Source organism: Callospermophilus lateralis, chromosome 3 (genome assembly GCF_048772815.1).
Source record: "Callospermophilus lateralis isolate mCalLat2 chromosome 3, mCalLat2.hap1, whole genome shotgun sequence".
Lineage (NCBI taxonomy): Eukaryota > Metazoa > Chordata > Mammalia > Rodentia > Sciuridae > Callospermophilus > Callospermophilus lateralis.
This window is the reverse complement of record NC_135307.1, coordinates 133,310,853-133,328,907: the sequence shown is the minus strand read 5'-3', so window position 1 is coordinate 133,328,907 and position 18,055 is coordinate 133,310,853. Positions and strand designations below refer to the sequence as shown.

The following is an 18,055-nucleotide window of genomic DNA, read 5'->3' as shown; positions in this document are numbered from 1 at the left end:
TTAAAAATGAACCAAGTCTCAGAACCACTGATCTAGTCTACAGGAGGTCCCCTGCAAAGAAGGCACTGGGTAGGACCTGTTTTCAGTTTAGAGAGAAGGATTAACAAAGGTCTGGAGATGTTTAGAAGGTTAAAACCAACCAACAACCACAAAAATCATTATTATTATTAATATGCAGTCTATCAGAAAGTGACAGAAACTCAAAGTGGAGACCCAGATACAATGGCTCATCCTAGGGAATTCTAGGAAACGCACAGGCCTGTGTCCACAAAGTCCCAGAAGCTCCTCTAGCAGCTCCTACCTACCCTGTGCTGGCCCAAGATGTTCTGGCCTGTCCCTGGTGGAACCCACCAGCTCTAAGAGGGCCTCTGCCTCTGGCCCCGGCTGCCTCCTTCCCCTCAGGGACAAACACAGCAGACAGTTTTGTGAAGAGCTTTTTAGTCGCTAAATATGGCACCATGTGTACCGAGGGCAATATAAATTACAGTATGCCAAACATACTGACTGGCTGAGGTAAAGCACACTGTTCCTGCCTCACGTCACCGTGAGGGGAAACATACTTTTAAAAACATACTTTTAAAAACATCTTGCTTATAAAAATATGTCCCCTAGAAAGGCCTCCAGAGAGGGGCTGTGAAGCTCACCCTCTACCTTGTGTCGGGAGGACCAGCTGCCGGCTCTGCTCCGGCCTGTCCGCCGCCACCCCCAGGCAGCGCCTCCCCTACTGCTTGCCCAGAGCTCTGTCCAAGTTGGTCTTGATGGTGTCCAGGAAGTCTGTGGTGTTTAGGAAGTGTTCATTCAGCTTCACACTGCCAAGAAAACACCATTAGAATTAGGGGGCAGCTCCAGGCCTCTCCAAGGCCATCAGCAGGGAACTTCCAGGGCACAGCCTGAACCTGGGCATCAGAATGGCCTGAACATGCCACCCAGGCTTGTGCCAAAAGTTACCTGCAGCCCTCTGCCAAAGAGCCACAGCAAATTCATCAAAAACCTAATAGGGTCTTTTTTTTCCCCCTAGGCGGCAGGTAACTGGGCACAAGCTCTCCTGGAAGAAAGTGGGAGACAGATGGTTCGGGAACAGGTGGAGCAGCCAGTCAGTAGGGACCAGCTCACTGGGCCTGGTCTAGGGTGACTCAACCTGAATCATTCCTCAGGGCTATGGACTTGTCCTGCCCAGGCCCCTGGCCGGGCCGACTCATGAGAGGGACTCATTAGAGGATCCCCTGGCTTCCTCCCACCTGGCTCTGAGGTCTCGAAAGGACATCCCTGCCCTCTGCCCAGGCCACGCACTTGCTAAGGCCATGGATGCAGCCGGCCAGGTCCTTGGTCATGGCGCCACTCTCCACGGTCTCCACGCACACCTTCTCCAGAGTCTGTGCGAACCTGCAGGGGTTGGGGCAGAGGGAGAGCCCAGCTGTGCAAGGCCAGGACCCAGACTCTGCCCTGGGCCAGATCGGCCCCTCCCTCATCACTTACCTGATGAGATCCTGGGTCCCATCCAACTTTCCCCGGTGTTCCAGGCCCCGCGTCCAGGCAAAGATGCTGGCGATAGGGTTGGTACTGGTCGGCCGGCCCTGGGGATAGGGCCGCAGGGATCAAGCGCTGAGTCGGCGCTTGAGAAGCTCCTGAGATGTAGCTGCCCACTTCTAGACTGATGGACCAGGCCCACCCGCTAGCCATCACGGCCGGCAGGCTCTGGCCTCTGGGGTGGATTACCATCATGCAGCCACATGTCCCACACTCACTTTCTGGTGCTCCCGATAATGACGGGTGACTGTCCCATGAGCAGCTTCAGCCTCAATGGTCTTCCCATCAGGGCAAACAAGCACGGACGTCATCAGGCCGAGGGAGCCGAAGCCTAAAGGGTGGGAAGACCCTCGTCAGTGCTAGCACCTTAGGTCACACACCGAAGGTGGAGTCCCACCTACCCCCTTCACCTGCTGTTGTAATTGCTCCAGGATATTAGACCCTCACCCACCCCAATTGAAACGAGGACAGGGACTACAGGGCGCATGTCCACCCTTGCTGTGGGTCTACAGGGTCCCCAGAGGGCAGGAGGCCCTCAAAGTGACTAGCACCAGAACACTAATACGAATCTATGTCCCCACCTCCAGGCACCCTAGAGTTTGACACCCAGCACCTAAGACCCCACAGAGTCCTGAGCCTCCCAGGAAGCTGCATCAAGCAGAAAAACTAAAGCAGCTGGCGGCTATTTCACAGTGACCACTTTCTGCTTCTCTGAGGCTACTTTCAAGCTTTGGGATTTATTTATTCAAATCCAGATGTCAGTTCAAATGACCTTTTCCATTACCATGGAAAAACTACCTCTGAGCATCAAAGTAAGGATTGTGAAGGTCCAAGAAGAAGTGGGCCTTCTTCTATAGCAAAATGATTTGTCAGGGCTGGGATGTGGCTCAGTGATAGAGCACTTGCCTAGCATGTGCAAGGCCCCGAGTTCAAACCCCAGGCCCCCTCAAAAAAGAAAGAAAAGAAAATGCTTTATCTCTGATTTTATTTATTTGTTTGTTTGTTTATTTATTTATTTGTTCATTCATTCATTCATTCTTGCTGGTATTAGGGATTACACTCAGGGAATTTACTATTGAGCTACATCACCAGCCCTTTTTATTTTATTTATTTATTTGTACTGGGGATTGAACCCAGGGGTATTTAACCACTGAGCTATATCCCCAACCCATTTTATTTTTTATTTAGAGATGGGAGTCTCTATAAGTTGCTGAGGCTGGCTTTGAACTCATGATCCTCCTGCCTCAGCCTCCTGAGTCCTGAGTCACTGGGATTACAGGTGTGTGCCACCACACCAGCTCAGCCCTTTTCATTTTGAGATGAAAGTCTCACTACGTTGCTGAAGCCAGTCTCCTTTGCCATTTTTACCTAGACCTTTGTGCTCACCAATTCTTTATATACTTAATGTTAATTTTCACACTTTTCTTGTTTGCTTTGGATTTTTTTTTTTTCTTTTGACTGGCGACAATCCAGGGTATGCTAAGCACACACTCCACCTCTAAGCTACACCCCTGGTCCCTGCTGTGACTTTTCATCTTTCCATCTGGATGAGAGTTGCTGATGAGAGGATCAGCAGTAAACTTTTGGAAATAAAACCAAAGGTTTGTAGAAAACAAGACCTTTTCATTGTACCCTGTCATGTGCTTCCATGTCCCTGTCATCAGGAGCTGCACCTCATGGACCTCATTGTCACCTTCTCTTTCCTTTTCATCTTTCACCTGCCCCCACCACCTTTCTTTCTTGTTTCCCACAAAATTGGGCTATTCTCACTGTTCTCTAATGACATCACCCGTGCTTTCAGCTGCAGTCCAGGCTGGGGTTTACCATCTCCCCCTGTTTTCTCATACTTCCCTGAGGTTCACCATACAAAATGCACTCCTGTCATTTAGGAAGCATCCACCTGTAATCCCAGCAACCCAGGAGGCTCAGACAGGAGGATGGTAAGTTTGAGACCAATGTGGGCAACTTAGTGAGACCCTGTCTCAAAAAATAAAAATATAGGAGTGAGGGTGTGGGGTGGTAGAGCCTCCCAGTGCTCCCTATTTTCCTACGGTTGCCAAATAAGTCAAGTAGCCCCAGAATGAATTCCTGTTCCCTTTCCTCTGAGGCCAGCCTTAGTAATACACTAGTCCAAATCTAGTTTGTGGGCCTCCTTCACTTACTGCCTGAGAATCTGCAATAAATCCTGCCACAACCCTTGAGTTTTCTATCCAAAGGACCTGAAAATTTCCCAGCCAGAAGACCAACAGCCCATCCCTGCAGGGAGTGGGTCCTCCCAGCTTACCCTGGGCCAGGATGTCCGACTGCACGTCTCCATCATAGTTCTTGCAGGCCCACACAAAGCCACCTGAAGACTTGAGGACCTGGGCCACCATGTCGTCGATGAGCCGGTGCTCATACCAGATCTTATTCTTGTCAAAATCAGTCTTATAGTGCCTGGCAGTAAAAGGGCTTATTGTAGGGAGAGGACAGGAGAATGGCAGTCTGGGGACCCCTCCCTGAGCCTCAGAGCTGAGCAAATGCACTGGGATAGTGACCTCCCCAGGTTAGGACAGAACAGCACACAGGAGCTGGGAAGCGGAAGAGTTCTCAGAAAACAGGAAAAGAATAGGCTGTTACTTGTCAAAGATCTCCTGGAAGATGTCCTTGAAACGCCCATCATAGGCCTTCAGGATGGTGTTCTTGGTGCTCATGTACAACGGCCATTTCTTCTGGATTGCATACTGAAAGCAGCTGTGCGCAAAACCCGAGATGGACTGCAAGGAGAGAGAGGGCCCCAGCATGGTCCCCAAGCCTGGGGACTTCCAGCTCTCCCAGTATCCCAAGCCAGGCCCAGCTCTCTAGAAACCGCATCCCCAGTCTCCAACAACCACTAGCCCTAGCCGCTATGGAGTGGGCATCTGCTGTTTCTCATCTCCCTCCAAATTTGGAGAAGCAAGCAGCCCTCCAACTTTACCTTGGAAAACCACCTCACCCTCTCCAATTCTTAGGCCATGTGGCTCAGGTAAGGCAAATTCCAAGCAGGCAAGGGATAACCCTGGAGCTACTGGTGGCCATCTCTGCCTCTCGCTGGCCTGAGAATGAGGCCAACACAGAAAAAGGGAAAGCCACAGACAGAGGGTTGGACAGGCTGGGGAAGGAGAGCGCTCGGGCCTCACCTCATCAGTATTGTACATGCCCATGCCTACGCCGCCCGCAGGGAAGTTGTACACCTCCCACTCCTTGGCTCCACTGCCGTCCTTTGGAGTGAAGACCATCTTGAACGTGCCAGCTCGGTCTACCACGAAGTCTGTAGCTTTGTACTGCAGAGACAAGAAGATGGCTCAGGCCAAGGCTCCCCCATGGTGGGCCCAGGTCCACAGACTCAGTCTCCAGCTGGCCTACCTGGTCACCATGAGCATGCCTGCCAATGGTGATGGGCTTGGTCCAGCCAGGGACAAGACGGGGGATATTTTTGCAAATGATGGGCTCTCGGAAGACAGTCCCCCCTAGGATATTCCGGATGGTTCCATTGGGACTCTTCCACATCTTCTTCAGCTTGAACTCTGTGAGAAGAGATACGAAGTAGGTCCACGGCAGCCACTCCTTCCAGTCAGAACTTGAACCCCAAGCAACAACACAGCCAGACGGGAGCCTGAAAGTCATCCTGAGGGAGGTTATAGGGTCTAGAGTATAAACATACGGGCTCTGGAATCCACTTACATAAGTGGCTTAGTTATAAAACAAGATTACTGATAAAATACCTAGCCTGCTGGGTTGTGAGGACAGAATAAGCTTGTGTATAAAGTGCCCGGATCAGTGGCTGGCCCATAGCAAGTGCTCTGTCCACCTTCGTTCCACATCCTGCATGAGGGTAGTGCAGCCTGAGGGAAAGAACTTGCCTGATGGATCTGACAACCCACTGCCTCACTCCCGAGGCTCTGGGACTGGCCAGTTTACCAAAACTATGACCCTCTATTTCCTTGTCCATAAAAATGGGGATATATAAATCCCAGGATTTGGAAGAACTAAAAAAAAAGAGCTCAATATTAAAGTGACTCCAATACTCTATGGCCAGGTCTGATCTAGAAAATAGGAGGTGGCCTGCAAAGTTTGCAGATGTACCCTGAATGCTTCCTTCTCGCTCCTTCATAGTGCAGGAATTAAGAAGAGTTCAGAGAACTCCTCAACCATCTTTTATTTATTTATTTATTGTGCTGAAGATTAGACCAGGGGCACTTTATCACTAAGCCCTTTATTTTTATTTATTTATTTATTTATTTATTTATTTATTTATTTATTTTTGTACAAGGGATTGAACTCAGGGGCACTCAACCATTATGCCACATCCCCAGCCCTATTTTTGTATTTTACTTAGAGACAGGATCTCAGAGTTGCCTAGCGCCTCACCATTGCTGAGGCTGGCTTTGAACTAGTGATCCTCCTGCCTCAACCTCCCAAGCCACTGGGATTACAGGTGTGCGCCACTGCGCCCAGCAATTTTTTTTTTTTTTTTTTTTTTTTAAGTACAGGGAATTAAAGCCAGGGGTGCTTAACCACTGAGCCATATCCTTTTTATATTTTGAGACATGGTCTCACCAGGCTTCATGGCACACGCCTGTGATCCCAGCGGCTTGTGAAGAGAATTGAAAATTCAAAGCCAGATTCAGCAATTTAGCAAGGCCTTAAGCAACTTAACAAGACTCAGTCTCAAAATAAAAAAATTAAAAGGGCTGGAAATGTGGCTCAGTGGTTGAGCACCCCTGGGTTCACTCCCCAGTATCCAAAAAAAAAAAAAAAGAGAGAAAGACATGGTCTCACTACGTTGCTGAGTCTGGCCTCGAACTTGTGATCCTCCTGCCTCGGCATTCTGAGTCACTGGGATTACAGGCATGTGACACCACACCCGGCTCAACCATCCTTCTTAAAATATTGAAATCTGGCCCCTTTCTCCACACTCTGGTATCATTTCACAGAACCTTGAGAAAGGCCCCCGAACTCAAGGACCAATAACCAGGCCAGGTCTGGAGGGGCACCTCTCAGAGATCCATACATGATCTCCAGGGCACTGCAATGCCATGAGAGTGGCAGGAGGGCACTAGTGACGCTTCCCAAGGACCTCTGAGACTCCCAACACACAGCCTTCCTCTGCACAGCCTCTCTGTCCACCAGCCTACAAAACAGGTCAGTTCAGAGGATGAGCTGCCCAAAGTCCAGCTCTCTGGATGGACTCCCAGATCCAAAATCAGCAACATAGCCAACCACCCTCACCCACCTCGAGAGGCTGGCCAGGGGAGCCCATGACCCTCCCCTATCCAACCCCCTCCACACCCTCACACCTTCCACACGGGCCTCATCAGGGGTGATGGTGGCACACTTGACAGCCACACTATATTTCTGGGTGGCCAACGCGGAGTCAATGGTGACCTGGTCATCAGTCTGGTCACGATTTGGAAGCCCGAGGTCAAAATACTTGAGCTGGACGTCCACATGAGGCAGGATAAGCTAGGGAAGATGGCCAGAGCAAGGCATCAGCCCAACAGCTATGACTTGGGGACAGGACAACAGGGATGCGAGAACCCTGTGGGCCATGGCAAGGGACACCCAATCAGTGTGGGGACAAGGGAAGAAGGCCAGTGGAGGAGGCACAGCAGAAGGTCAGGGTCAGTTATTCCTCAGCAGGGCCTAGCGAGGGCTGGCAGGAGGCTGGGACTCTGGAGAGAGGCCAGCAGGTCAGGCTGCTGTCCTTTGGTGGACTTCCCCGTGTGCCCCTACCATGGCCATCAAGTCAGCTGAACCCCAAGTCCAAGTTCATCTAGATTCCTCTATACAGTGAGGTCCTCCTTTGCCTCCAAGGGCTTTGAGACCTTCACAATCAGAAGTGGCAGTCTCAACCTTTCTCCCTTGGACCTTCACTCAATAGGGGACCTTCATGTGGACAACAGACCATGGCAACTTCAGAAAAGCCAAGTCATCACCCTGAGAACCGTTAGCTGGGACACTGTCCTGCACATAGCCCTGCTCTCCTTTCAACTCCTTCGCAAAGAAGTGCAGTAAAAATGTGCAAGATTAAGACAGAAATGACACAGGGGTCAGACTTAAAGATGTTCCAAGTTTGAAAGTCACGCAGGCTTCAGCACCAACGTGAGACAGATAGGCCTTCTCCCTGCTTAATGGCTAAGAACCATTAATGGCCCATGCATGAAAGCAGGATGATCAGAAGGTGAGACACAGGACTGCTGTTGTCCACCTGGACACCTGAGACCTTGTGGGACTGAAAGCTGCCTGGTTAGTTCACCTGGAGAGCCATCCATTTTAGGAAGGGGCCCTACCTTCTCCTTAATGAACTGCCAGATGATGCGAGTCATCTCATCACCATCCATCTCCACCACTGGCTTCGCCACCTTGATCCTCTTGTCTGCATCTAGAACCAGGCACATGCAACACATTACGCCTCTGGAGAGGTTAGTGGGAAACCCCTCTTCTCCCATCCAGGCCTGCCTTTCACCAAAGAAGGAGTACTGGACAACCAGGCCTCCAGCTGCCCAGTGTCCACTCCCCATTTTGCAGAAGTTGCTCCTTGTTTGGAGGACCTGGGTCCTCCACTAAATATGCCAGGTGAGATTAGCCAGAGAGATGCCCATCCCACCCCTGGTCAAGGGAGTAAGGTCAGCATGGCCAGTCAGATCCCCTCTCTCTGGAATCTCAAGTCAGAGGACACCAGCAGGGATGACTGCCAGCTAGGCCACCTTATCCAGCATCAATTAAATCAGGGAAAGGTTGTCCATGAACTCTTGCTACCCAGTTCCTCAGGATGGCCAGACATCACCCTTTCCAAGATTCAGTTCTTTTTGGTTTTCTCTGTACTTCTATGAGGTATTGTGTCCTTTGAATAAAATCCTCTAAATTATCCAGTCACTAATTCCATTGTTTACAATATGAGAGTCCCTGGCTAACTTGCGGTAAGGAGGGAATGGTACAGAAATGTGTTGTGTGCCTACATGTGCCCATAGTGTAACACCCCTTTACACCCCAATTCCATTTAACAGCAAAAATAGCCCCACTTTATCTTTAGCTCCACTTTATCTTTTATTTTTTATGTTTTAGTACTGGGGATTGAACCCAGAGTCACTTAACCACATCTCCAGCCCTTTTTTATATTTTGATACAGGGTCTCTCTAAGTTGCTTAGGGCCTTGCTAAATTGCTGAGGCTAGCTTTGAACTCATGATTCTCCTACCTCAGCCTCCAGAGCCACTGGGATTACAGGTGTGCAATCCCAGCTGGCTCCACATTGGAGAAATGGGCTGCGGATGTAGCTCATAGTGTAGTGCTTCTCTAACATGAGCAAAGCACTTCAATCCCCAGCACCACAAAAGAAAAAAAAAGTGGGGAAACTGAGGCTCAGAATTCAGAAACAGCAGAGCCAGGACTTGAACCTTATTCAATAAGGCAGACTCATGGCACTTGCAAACAGAACTCAGAATCCCTGATCCAAGTTGGCTCAGATATGTCAGTCCTTTCAGAGAAGCATCAAAGACACAGCAAGTGGCTAATGAGAAGCCCAGGGAGGTGGTACAGAGGCAAAGAGGAGCCAGGGAGGCTCTTCTAGCAAAGTCTGACTTCCAAGAAAAACCAGCAGTCTGAGAAGTGAATTCCAAAGAAAACTCGAGAAAATGGCCCATTTAATTAATAGGTGCATGCTGCCGTGGACAAGACTTGCTGAATCCTACCTAGCCTGCGGCAGACAGAGGCACCAACATGTCCCACTGCCCACAACCTGAAAAGAAGCCACTCCTGGGCAGTAAGACAAGAGCTACATAAAACTTCAATCATCCCCAAAGGAGCACTCTGGAGCCTCACTTATGGTCCACTTACTGTTAGGTTACACACAGTGTTTACAGATGTTGTGTGTCTTCCAACCTCAAGAAAGATTACATGCAGCAAATCAAACGAATGAAAAAAGACCCTGAACCGGGGGTTATAGCTCAGCAATGGAGCACTTGCCTAGCACGCATAAGGCCCTAGGTTTCATCCTCATTACACACAGAAGGTATGGCCACCTGGGCACATTTAAAACAAGTGACCAGCCGGGCGTGGTGGCACACTCCTGTAATCCCAGTGGCTCGGGAGGCAGGAGGATAGTGGGTTCAAAGCCAGCTTCAGCAATGGTGAGGTGCTAAGCAACTCAGTGAGACCCTGTCTCTAAATAAAATATAAAATAGGGGTGGGGATGTGGCTCAGTGAACAAGTGCCTCTGACTTCAATCCTCACTGACACACACACACACACAAAAAAAAAAAAAAAAAAAAAAAAAACAAAGATCAAAGCCTAATAGACCTCAAATATATCACTGTCATACAATACACACCTCAGCTGGACTCATGATGACACCCATAAACAACGGTTAACGTAATCCTTAAATTATATCCTTTCCTTTTTCCCTGTTTTTTTTTTTTTAAACTGAGTTGGAACCTAAGGCCTCATGCATGCTAGGCGAACACTCTTCCACTTAGCTACATTCCCAGACCTAAGAAAAACATTAAATAATACACAAAAAACAATTAATTCACTTTCCAAAGAAATGCAAACAGTTTTTTTTTTTTTTGGTTTGTTTGTATGTTTATAAAAAGCATCTTAAAGATCAGTTAAGGAGAAAAAGAGAGGCCCAGGTAATGTGGTTTGTGTCAGAGGCAGGACAGAACCAAGTCCTTGGCTCCAGTGCAGTTTTTGGAAGTCCTAGTGGGTCAGATGTGGAAAGGCAGAAAGAAAACACAGATGCAAAATACTACATTCCCTAGAGAACAAAAGCCATGCACACTGGGCCCCACTGCCCTTCTCAAGATGCAGTGGAGATTTTGGACCCACACTACAAAATTCCTTCACTTTGATCTGAAGCTTGAGTGGGAAGAGGCTTGGGGCTGTAGAAAGTCCGCTGGTCTGTCCTTGAACTTTGTTTTGTTGTGGTTGGGTTTTCTTTTTTTTTCTTGGGTGGGGGGGGGAAAGACAGTTTACTGGGAATTGAATCTGAACCTAGGGTCACTTTCCCACTAAGTTACATCCCTAGCCCTTTTTATTTTGAGACAGGGTCTCACTAAGTTGCTGCAATCCTCCTACCTTTGCCTCCTGAGTCATGTATAACACCACGCCTGGCTAAACTAGTTTAATTTTTTTTTTTTTTTTTTGTACCAGGGATTGAACTCAGGTGCATTCGACCACTGAGCCACATCCCCAGTCCTATTTTGTGTTTTATTTTCAAAGACAGGGTTTCAAGAAGTTGTTGCTGAGGCTGGCTTTGAACTCAAGATCCTCCTGCCTCAGCCTCCCAAGTGGTGGGATTATAGGCATGCACCACTGTTCCCAGCCACTAGTTCAGTTTTTTTTTTCTTTATATTTTTATTTATTTATTTATATGTGGTGCTGAGGATCGAACCCAGGGCCTCACATGTGCTAGGCATGCAATCTACCACTGAGCCACAACCCTAGCCCTAGTTTAGTTTTTATAAGCATCTTCTATGAGTTAATTTGAGGACAGCTAACTAAAAGTTGTTAAAACTGAACCTACCTGGGCATGATGGCCCACACCTATAATCCCAACAGCCTGAGGCTGGAGGAGGAACATAAATTTGAGGCCAGCAACTTAGTGAGACCCTGTCTCAAAATTTAAAAAAATAAAAATAAAGAGAGCTAGAGATATAGCTCAAAGGTAGAGCACCTGTGGGTTCCATCCCCAGTACAGAAAGAAACAATTAAATATAGAACTGACACTATATCATAATCGGGACCACTAACGAGAAACTCACCTGAGGGCCAATTCTAAAGATTTCAGTCACTGAATTAGGGCTCCACTGAATTGGGCTTCAGGCAGGTAGGCTGAGGATCACACACACACACACACACACACACACACACCACACCACACCACACCACACATCAGGGTAGGTCAGGATCAAGATCATGGTGCTGGGTCTGGAGATTTAGCTCAGTTGATAGAGTGGCTTGCCTTGCATATCCAAGGCCATAGGTTCAATCCCCAGCACCAACAACAAAAAAAAGATGATGGTCCTGGGTTGGGGATGTGGCTCAGTGGTAGAGGGCTCGCCTAGCATGCGCAAGGACTGGGTTCGATCTTCAGCACCACATAAATGTAAATTAAAGATATTGTGTCCATCTAAAACTAAAAAAAAAAAAAAAAAAAAAAAAAGTAGATACTTAAAGGAAAAGAAAAAAAAAAAAGATCATGGTCCTGATGTGCATACAGGTGTTGAGCTTACGAAAACACACAGTGTACTTATTTATTCAGCAATCGTGAGCCAACTAAGCATCTCTTCCACTGGGAAGAGAAATGCCTAAAACACAACAGCATCAGTTTTCAGGGAGTAAATATAGAAGGAGGAAAAAAAAAAAAAACCTAGAGATAACAGAGGTAACTGAGAGAGCAAGCTGTGCTGTTATCAAAGTCAAGGGTGCCAGGGCCTCCCTGAAAGCACACTCTCCAGAGAAAGGACTATAATGTGAATTGAAGTCATATTATGTTAATTCACATTAATGTCACTCTTTTTGTTAGGCCCAGGTAGTGGATTTCCTAAGATGTTCATTGGTGACCCAGGTTTAAAAATCAGGAGATTGCAATAAAAAGCAGATTATATATATATATTTGTCAATGGACCTTTATTTTATTTCTTTATTCGCAGTGCTGAGGATCAAACCCAGTACCTTACACTTGTTAGACAAGTATTCTATCACTGAGCCACAACCGCAGCCCAGCAAATAATAATTTTAATAAAAGGGCAAAGACTTGAACAGACATTTCTCCAAAAATGATATATACTTTTGTATATCATTCACACCTGGAAATACTTAACATAACTGATCACTCGGAAAATGCAAATCAAAAGCAAAATGAGCCAGCGTCATTACACCTGTAATCCCAGCAATGTGGGAGGCTAAAACAGGAAGACTGCAAATTCAAGGCCAGCCTGGACATCTCAGTGAGACTCTGTCTCAAAATAAAAAGAGACGGGATGCAGCTTAGTGATAAAGGGCCCCTGGGCTAAGTTACCTGCGTGGGTAACTTAGGAGGCAAAGTCTCAAAATTTAAAAAGGGCTCTGGGGCCAGGTGCAGTGGCCCACACCTGTGAGGCACTGGGTTCGATCCTCAGCACCACATAAATGTAAAATAAAGTTATTGTGTCCACCAAAAACTAAAAAATAAATAAATAAAAACTAAATGTGTATGTTTTTAAAAAAGGACTGGGGATATAGTTCAGTGATTAAGTGCCCCTGAGTTCAATCCCCAATACAATTAAATAAATAAGTAAACAAACAAGCAAACAAACATAAAAATAGGAAGAAAATTCGGTGACCAAGCTATAATATGATGAAACTTGTGGGCATTATAAATTAAATAAGTTATAAAAGATCATTTTTTAAGAATTAGTACATTGTTTTTCTTATTTATTTATTTTTTAATGTGGTGTTGAGGATCAAGCCCAGTACAACCCCAGCTCCACAAAAGATAAATTCTATATGATTCTACTTATATAAGGTGAGAGTCAAATTCACAGAAACAGAAAGTAGAATGGTGGTTGCCAGAGACTGGGGGGAGGGGGAGGAGGCAAAGGGGAATTAGGGTTTAGTGGATATACAGTTTCAGTCTCGCAAGATGAAAAAGGTCTGGAGATGGCTGGTGGTGATGGTTATTCAACACTACTGAACTGTACACTTAAAAAAAAAAAAAACAGTTAATATGGTAAATATTAAGTTATATTTTTGCCAAAATAAAAAAAGCAAAAATAATAAGAATTTAAACCAGCCCTCCCTATTAAAAAAAAATATATATATATATAGGAGATTTTACATAAAAATGTAACTACACAGGTGCTAAGCACAAGGACCCTCTCCACTTCCTACCATGCAGCTCTGACCAAGAGGCTGCATGTCCTAGCAAAGGATCAGAATGTGGGGGAAGCCCCCAATTCTGTTGAAGCCACTCAAGTATCTTCCTGATTTCACTCCTCCCTTTCTCTTACACCCACATACAAAGTATCAACAAACCCTACTGGCTTTCTTCAGTATACATCCAGAATCCAGCCAGTTCCTCCCCACAGCCTCACCACTCAGGTCCAACCAACCAGGATCTCCTCTGGCCAGGGTATGACCATCACCTCCTACCAGGTCCCTAAAACCAGGGTGTCCCTGTTAAGACCTAAGTCAGATCAAAGCACTCTCCTCAAAACCCTGCAAAGCCTCCTTTTTCCTCTCAGAATAAAGGCCAAAGTCCTCAAAAATGTCTTAGAAGCTAGGGGTGTGGCTCAGGAGCAGAGCGCTTGCCTAGCTTGTGCAAGGCCCTCAGTTGGATCCCCAGCACCACTAAATAAATAAATAAATAATGCCTAGAAACTGGGCGTGGTGGTGCACACCTGTAATCCCAGCAGCTCCAGAGGCTGAGGCAGGAGGATTTTGAGTTCAAAGCCAGCCTCAGCAACTTACCAAATCCCTAAGCAACTCAGTTGGACCCTGTCACGAAATAAAATATTTTAAAAAGAGCTGGAGATGTGGCTCAGTGATAAAGTGCCCCTGGGTTCAATTCCTGGTACCAAATATATACATACCTAGAGCCCTTCACTGATCTTCCTGCTAAACCTCACTCATCTGTCATTCAACACTCCTCTTCCGCTCCTCCATGGAATTCTTGACACTTGCAGGTCCTCTTTCCCTGATACCTAAATGGCCTGCTTCCTCCCCTTCTTAGCACTTAATTCTCTGAGATCTTCTCTTCTCAACTCTTGTGCCCATATGGCACACTACATAACTTTGATCTTGCTTATTATCTGTCCCCTTCCACATTAGAATTAATGCTCCATAACAGCAAGAATCTTTCCTGGTCTTATTCCCAGTTCTTACCCCAGCTTCTTGCATGGTATTTAGCACATAAAAGGAACATATTTGTTGAAGACATTAATGAATGTCAAGTCAAGGTTAAACCAGTCTGTGATCAGGGCTGCCTTGTCCTCCCCTCTCATCCTCCTGGGGTACATTTTATTTATTATTATTTTATACCGAGGATCGAACTCAGGGGCATTCGACCACTGAGCCACATCCCCGGGCCTATTTTGTATTTTATTTAGAGACAGGGTCTCACTGAGTTGCTTAACACCTTGCTTTTGCTGAGCCTGGCTTTGAACTCTCATCCTTCTGCCTTAGCCTCCCAAGCCACTGGGAGTACAGGCGTATGCTATCACACAGGTTTCGACTGGGTACATTGCCACACAGAGGCCAGAGAGTTTGAGCCAGCTGGCTACACCAGAGGTACACAGGCGGCTCTGCCAGGCGATGGGCTTCTGCCCCAGACAACCTCACAACCTAGAGTGTACTAATATTTGCAGTCTGGGCTGGAGGTGCAGCTCAGTACTTGAGTGCTTGCCTAACATGCATAAGTTCCCAGGTTCTAACCCCAGCACCAAGGGGGGAAAAATGCAGTCTGCTGGCACTTTTAACATGGGTTTACACAGTATAAAGCCCAGGGCAGGTCATGGACCCTTGCTTCCTGGAATCAGAAAGCAATTTCCAGACCTCCACCCTGAATGGAATCAGCCCAAGAGGACTCAACTTTAAGTAGATTTGGGGACAGGACCCAGGCTTCTCAAGTTGTGTGGTTTGGTTTTGTTTGTTTTTGTAGTGCTAGGAATTGACCCCAGGCCTCCTTCATGCTCCCAAGTGCTCTACCACTGAGCTACATCTCTAGCACAGGCCCCAAGCTTTCCAGAGACATTTTCCATTAATACCTACTGGATGAAACATAAGCACCCAAACCAGCTCTGGGGAGAGGGAATTCAGCAGGAGAGGAGGGTGGGGGTGGTGACTGACAGTAACAAGACTCCACAGGGGAACAGATAAAGAACTCTACTGGTGGGTCTTTAATCATTAAATAATTTGTCCTGGAATGGAAGAGTGCAGGTAAGACACCAATCACATCTAAATGGGAGCAGGGTGAAAACTTTAAGAAGTTTCTGGCTAGAAATAGAATAAAGGAAGGCTAGGTAACTAATTTTCCCATGGAGCAGTTCCGAGTGGCCCTCACTTCCCCAAGCTCTAACTTATCAGAACCACCAGCAGCAGCCGCTGAAGGCTGCAAAGTTTGAAAGAGACTCCTGTGGGAATTGCAAGGCAGCAAAGCACAGAACCGTTTTAGCCAAAAATTATTCTTTCTTTGTCATCAAAGGGAATGCCAAGTATTTTGTCTCCAGCAATGTTGCCAGGTAACAAGCTGGCAAAACTGTCAACTGTAGAGTCGGATGTCCAATTCAAAGTACAGTCATTTTCTCTGTTATAACTACCCCAAACCCAGGGACTTCTAGAAGGTCTTGAAACTGACCACTTTTTAAAAGTGTATCCAAACCCAGGCCCTAAAGGAGCTTCATTATGTTAGTGTATTTGTTGCTTTTTGTTTTGGTTTCCTTTTTACCATCAAGGCAGAAAAAAAGGGTGGGGGGGTGGAGAATTGGAAAATGTATCTAACTTTTACCATTTTGCTCAAGGTGGTGCCATATGTAAATCTTAGGGGCCTGGGGCACTTGAAATCTTAAATTTCAGGGTGGGACCCTTAGAGACAGATCCCATAAGTGCAAAAGCAAACATATCCTTTTCTCCTTAGAGGGGACTGGGGCCCAAGTCCTTTTCCCGCCTCCCAGCTACCAGTTCTGGTCAGTTATTCCCACTCCGTTAAAGATTACCCAATCTGGAGGCTGGATTTGTGGCTCCCTGGTAGAGGACTCGCCTAGCATGCATGAGGCACTGGGTTCAATACTCAGCACCACGTAAATGTAAAATAAAGATATTGTGTCCACCTAAAACTAAAATTAAAAAAAAAAAAAAAAAAAAAAGATTACCCACTCTGGCCAAGCCAAGCAGTGAGCCCCACTCCCTCATTCTCCCGGCCCACTCCAAAGGACTTCAAGGCAGGTCTGATGCCTACTGGCTAGGAGTTTCTGTGCCAGAAGGCATCAGAAAATGCCAAGAGACTTTCACTGACCGTTCCCTGTCTTCTATAACAGAGATCTGAGTACACAGGGTAAGGGGCAGACCGATGCTCACATGCCAGGCTGGGCTGCAGTATGGGTAACCGGGACTCAGTCTAAGTCTCGCTTTTTTTGACTTTTCTCTCCTTAGCAGAGTTAAAAGTATCCCAGACGGCGTGAGAACGACTCCGGAGAAAGTGACATTTTGCGCACGCTGCCAAGTCTCCGAGGCGGGTAAACCAGGCAGGGCCAACAATGGAGTAGGGCATGGGCCGGTAGGCAAGAAAAGGCAAGTCAAGCCAAGGAGAGGCCCCAGGATGGGGCCTCAAGTGCAGCGACCAAGAAGAAGCGGGGGGGGGGGGGGACGGGGGAAGGGGGGGCAGTCTAACAAAAGGGGAAAACTGAAAGGACACTCCTCCAGCTGTCGAGTAATGGCTCCAAAAATAGCTGACGTGGGCCTGATGGTGAGGAGGGATTAGAGCGCGCCCGGCTGTAAAGGAAGGGGAAGTGGATGCCTCCCCCCTCTCCGCCTTTGTCTGAGCAGGGGCCGCGCTGCGACCCTCCCTCTCGCCAGAGAAACGGTAGGGTGCCCCCCTCGGTTCCTTGTCTCCCTCCAGGGGCGCAGGCGGGCAACACATCTATCAGATCCGGGACTCCCCCAGGACTCCCTCCCGGAATACCTGGGGGCGTATGGCAGCCCCGAGCCCAGCCCTCGCAAGACAGCAATCTCCCGGGCCACCAGTTGCCACCGTCCCTCAAGTCCCCACCATTGCGCCTCACGCGGCCCGGAAGCGCCAAACAGGGTAGCGCAGAGCGAGGCCGCCCCCCGAGCCTTTTGTGTGCCAGATCCCGCCGCTCCCGGGCCGCAGGCGTCGCGAGTCGCGCTCCCCGGCCCCCGCCCGGGAAGTCGCCACGTCGCGGCACCGGCGCGCGCCCGCCCGGACCCTCCGTGCGGCACTCACAGTGGCGCCGTGGCTGCTCTTGCAGGCTGGAGGTGTTCAGGGCCGTCGGCACCCAGGCCGGCCCGGAGCCCGAGGCTCTACAAACCGAGCGTACGACCCGCAGGTAGCCGGCCATCCCGAGCAGGGGAGCGAACGAACGGGCAGCTAGAACCCAATGCGCCGCTCCACTCGGCTGCCTGCAGCGGGGCCGGGTTGGCGCTGGCAGCCAGGACACAACCGGGGCGGGACTGCTAGGGCCCGCCGCCCCATTGGGCCTCGCCGGGAGGGGGCGGGGCCAGGGCCCGGCCCCGTCCGACCCTTCTTAGGGCCTTGCCAGAGCCTGAGGGCCAGAGTGCTGAGCCCGCGCATCTTGGGCGCTGCGGCTTACCCAGCTCCGCGGGATCCAGAGGTTGAGCGACTCACTTGAACCGGCGAGGGGTTGACTGCTCCAGGGTGCCCCACTGAACCTGAGTGTCAATTGCCCACACATCGCCTTAACCCCTGTGCCCTTTGCATTTGAAGGGCTGAACCCCGATGGGCATTAACCAAGTGCGGTTTCCGCATTCGTGACCCAAGACTAAGAAACCTC

General features: G+C 48.4%; 1 protein-coding gene across 1 annotated transcript; it reads right to left on the bottom strand.

Moving 5' to 3' along the window:
• Nucleotides 1-421: 421 nt before the first annotated feature.
• Nucleotides 422-17,689, bottom strand: Idh2 (isocitrate dehydrogenase (NADP(+)) 2). Its single transcript, XM_076851329.2, has 11 exons — nucleotides 17,488-17,689; nucleotides 7,839-7,930; nucleotides 6,846-7,011; nucleotides 4,912-5,072; nucleotides 4,686-4,829; nucleotides 4,147-4,283; nucleotides 3,812-3,963; nucleotides 1,746-1,858; nucleotides 1,477-1,574; nucleotides 1,291-1,383; nucleotides 422-809 (listed from the first exon to the last, which is right to left on the bottom strand). Exons 1-11 carry the CDS (start codon nucleotides 17,600-17,602, stop codon nucleotides 722-724), a joined length of 1,359 nt encoding a protein of 452 aa, XP_076707444.2. The 5' UTR covers nucleotides 17,603-17,689; the 3' UTR covers nucleotides 422-721.
• Between the last annotated feature and the right edge of the window lie 366 nt (nucleotides 17,690-18,055).

Bases quoted from the DNA above. Each gene is read 5' to 3' on its own strand.
- Idh2 (XM_076851329.2), bottom strand. From the start codon at position 17,602: ATGGCCGGCTACCTGCGGGTCGTACGCTCGGTTTGTAGAGCCTCGGGC. The intron at 7,931-17,487 runs GTGAGTGCCGCA...GCCTGGTTCTAG, and splicing joins AGAGCAGCCACGGCGCCACT to ATGCAGACAAGAGGATCAAG. The intron at 3,964-4,146 runs GTAACAGCCTAT...TTTTACTGCCAG, and splicing joins TTCCAGGAGATCTTTGACAA to GCACTATAAGACTGATTTTG.